Genomic DNA, 4266 nt, shown 5'->3' on the forward strand with positions numbered 1-4266 from the left:
GATTCAAAGGAGAATCAGAAGGCTGAATCCCGACTGACAGAGGCGGAGCTGGGGATGGAGGAGGGTAATTAGCTATTGAGCCAACACGAAAGCTGCTGATAATACTGAAGGACCTTATATAAGGATGCTTTGATAGGCGTCGTTTCCCTATAGGTAGACGTGGATCAGCTGAGAGTCAGCTGATGCGAGCTTGACTGACGTGACCTGCCAGAACTAACGCTACGCTTGATATTTGCTAATTTGTAAATATTTTGTCATTTTAGATTTATCTATGTTTTGAGTCATTGTAGATAAATAGCCCTATCATATTGTACCTAATAAAGAAATAAATTATTGTGCATTGGAACACTTTTCATTTTTATAGAATTTCTTTGTTATTAATGGCGCAGTGACGTTCCATGGGGTGGTTATGTGGTCTGACCAATAGCAAGAGGTTTTGTTTTGCACAACCAGAGGCGTGTTCATGATGACATGTGTTGTGTTAGTGTAGACGTGAGCAGACGCACCTCTTTGACTCTCTGGATCATGGGTTGCAGCCAGTCTGTGTTGACCTCACAGTGACTGTCCAGTAAGGTGAGGATGGAGGCCGAAGCCGCAGACGCCCCTCTGACACGAGACCGGATCAGACCTGACCAACACCAACACATGTTCATTCCAATTCATAACACATCACCATTCCAAAATAATGATAACAACACTAAATAATACATTCATTGAGTGCACAGATGAAGCTTATCAGCTGAGGCTTGTTTCTCAGGTTAACCCAGGTGAAAAAGAAGTACTCTTAAATGTATTACAAATATACTTGAAATTCAGATAGTATATTTATAGTACAATTGCACTCCTAACAAGCTTACTTGAAGTGTGTTAAAAATGTATTGAATTGCATTTTAATATATTTTTAAAATGTATACTAGAAGTACTTTGGTAATAAATATATGCTTAGTTACGCTTTTAATAAATATGTTAAAACACAAGCATACATTTGTGACATTTTAGTGTATTTACAGAAAACATACTTATTTTACTCTTACTTAAAAGTATATTTTATGTTTACTTTGTGTAAGAACATAGTAAAATGATACAGCTTTTAGTGATTTTAAAGTATATGTATCTTATTTATAAACCATATGTAGACATACTGCAATATATATTTAAATATTTATGTAATGAACATGTGCTTCAGCCTGCTTTTCAAAAGGAAGATATGTTAAAAAACATTTTTAACATTTTAATATATTTCATAAAGTATATTAATTCACTCACAAATACATTATCTATAAAATAAGCAAAAGTATTCTTACATTGTACCATTCTTACATTGTTGTCAACTACGCCTTAGTAAAATAGCATACTTAAAATCAATATATTGTTCGGTTTTACTTGTTTGTACTTGTAAAAGAATACTAGTCTGTTTTGCAATACAATTCAAATATATTTTAATTTAACTTTTAAATACATGATATATTAATTGTAATAGGCTACTATTTAACTGTACAAGCATTTCAACATTGAATAATTTGAAGTGCATCATGAATAATTTTTCCAAAGATATGCTTAAAATAACTATTTATTTACTTGTTTATGTACCTAAATTCAAACAAGCTCAGCTTACCACGTGACGCGCGAAAACAAACCTCATTGGCTTTTGTGGAAGTTTAGGCGTGCTTGCGTAACACGTGTTACAGAACCTGATTGGTTCTCGAGCATCAGGGCAAGCATATCTGAGCTTCCGTTTACTAGTTCTGTTGGTTGTGTGTATGTGCGTTGATGGATGTGAATAAAAGTTTAAATTAAAACCGTTAAGTCATATAGAGCGATCACGTCTCTTTAGAGGACTTGGGAGAAACCGATCGATTCAAATGGATTACTTTTGCAATGTTTGAAGTCATGAAACGTGAACAATTTTGGTGACTTTCAGCGGAGGGACATACACTGAACAAAATTATAAACGCAACACTTTTGTTTTTGCCCCCATTTTTCATGAGCTGAACTCAAAGATCTAAGACTTTTTCTATGTACACAAAAGGCCTATTTCTCTCAAATATTGTTCACAAATCTGTCTAAATCTGTGTTAGTGAGCACTTCTCCTTTGCCAAGATAATCCATCCACCTCACAGGTGAGGCATATCAAGATGCTGATTAGACAACATGATTATTGCACAGGTGTGCCTTAAGCTGCCCACAATAAAAGGCCACTCTAAAATGTGAGCCTAAGGCACACCTGTGCAATAATCATGCTGTCTAATCAGCATCTTGATATGCCACACCTGTGAGGTGGATGGATTATCTCGGCAAAGGAGAAGTGCTCACTAACACAGATTTAGACACTGTTGGGGCTCTGAGTGTCATGCTAACTTTGGATTCAGCACTTCTGTCGAAGAGATGTTAGGCCTCCATAACCTTATGTTCAATGTAACACAGAGTGCTGTATGGTGACGACTCCAAGCTTTGAAAGGTGAGAACAGAAATTCTATGCATATCTATGCAAATTATAATACATATGATATTCAAAAACACCACTCAAAACCACCGATTCATTTATAATACATATGATATTCAAAAACACCACTCAAAACCACTGATTAATTCTTTTTCCTTTCACAGACCCTGTGATGCAGTTTTCATAAGACCACAGTGTCTGAATTACAAGCCCTCAGTTGCAGAAAATGCAACAAGTCGTACTCAAATAAAAGTGATCGTCCACTTGAACATGGTGATGGTGACATTTAAAATTTTCTTCCTTTGTTCGGTTTAGCCATTTGCAGGCTTAACTTTGTAAAAAAAAAAAACAGCACTTTATTCACACCTGCGCTTTATTGTTTTTCAGTAACTTCTTTATGTGTGTGTGTGTGCACGCGCAAAATTGCATTGTGATTCATTTTTATTCAGTGATGGAATATTTATAGTGTACTTTCCAGTAATACAGGTATAACAGAAATGTTCTACAAATTGATTGAAATAGTTCTTTTATAGCATTTCACTGATCTTTATTTTAATTTATTATAATTTATTATAAATTATTTTGGTCAAGAGTTTGTATATGCTGCTGTACTTTTTAAAAGTACTCAATGAATTAATTGTTGTAATGTACACAATATATAGCAAATTAAAGTTTTCTAGATGTGAAAGTGTGTGTACGTGTGTGTAATGCTCATTTAATGATTTTTGTACTTTTTAATATAGCTTTATAACAAACTAATAGTGTGTTGGTGATTTATGATGAGTTGAAATGCTATTGAAAATGTACTAGAAGCACATTAAAGTGAAGCTTAAAATACAGTATATTCTAACTGTACTTCAAGAAGTATAAAAGTGTATTGTAAATAATGTGAAGAAGTACAATTAAATTACACTTAAGTTACTTTAAGTTGTTCCATTTTAACACAACTAAATATATTAAAATATATTGCAATTAGCTTAAAGTTCATCTTAAGCCTATCTTAAAGAGCACTTAATATATTTTGTTCCAAAACACATTTATTATGCACTTAGTATAGTATAATAAAAATATAATAAGTGCATCGATATTAGTACAACTTAAGTGTATTTCTTTTTTACCTGGGAAAGGCCACATCGAATGGGAGTTTTGTGCCATTTTAATCCATGTCTGGTAGATTTAACTTCATCTAAAAGTTAATTTATAAAAATACAGCACAAAAAAGAAAAAAGAAAAAGTGAAATATGTGAAAAAGTGAAATTTAAAATGTTCTACAAAATTATTTATTTTAATTTATTATAATTTATTACAATTATTTTGGTCAAGAGTTTGTATATGCAGCTGTACTTTTTAAATGTACTCATATTCATATTAAATGAATTTATTGTTGTAATGTACACAATATATAGTACATTAAAGTTTTCTATATGTGAAAGTGTGTGTACTTGTATGTCATTCTCATTTAATCTTTTTGTGCTGCAGAATATTTTTGGTTAGCGTGTGTTTTTTTCTCGTTTAGTATAGATGAGCTCTCTTACACTGAAAAAATGTAAAATCTAAAATTGCAGTATTAGTTATAGGTTTTGTTAAAATTTTAAATTAGAATTAATTTTTATACTGTCTGTTTTCACTTTAATTTTAAACTTTTAGTAATTTTGCTGTTGTTTGTTTTGCTTTTCTTTTAATGGATGAATATTTTTGTGGAAATCATGAAACATTTATTTTTAAGATTCTTTGATGAATAGAAATTTTAAAAGAACAGCATTTATTTGAAATAGAAATCTTTCGTAACATTATAAATGTCTTTACTGGCACTTTTGATCAAT

At 31.9% G+C, this 4266-nt stretch overlaps 1 protein-coding gene across 1 annotated transcript in view; it reads right to left on the reverse strand.

Annotated features, from left to right (window-relative positions):
* Nucleotides 1-4266, reverse strand: part of LOC107758711 (polypeptide N-acetylgalactosaminyltransferase 16-like) — a 71060-nt gene that overhangs the window by 39247 nt on the left and 27547 nt on the right. The window contains exon 6 of the mRNA XM_016576511.1: nt 507-628. Coding sequence (XP_016431997.1) covers nt 507-628 — 122 coding nt within the window. The remainder of the gene's footprint in view (nt 1-506; nt 629-4266) is intronic.

The sequence above is a fragment of the Sinocyclocheilus rhinocerous genome, unplaced genomic scaffold (genome assembly GCF_001515625.1).
Source record: "Sinocyclocheilus rhinocerous isolate Xijiao unplaced genomic scaffold, SAMN03320098_v1.1 scaffold2882, whole genome shotgun sequence".
In the NCBI taxonomy this organism is placed as follows: domain Eukaryota; kingdom Metazoa; phylum Chordata; class Actinopteri; order Cypriniformes; family Cyprinidae; genus Sinocyclocheilus; species Sinocyclocheilus rhinocerous.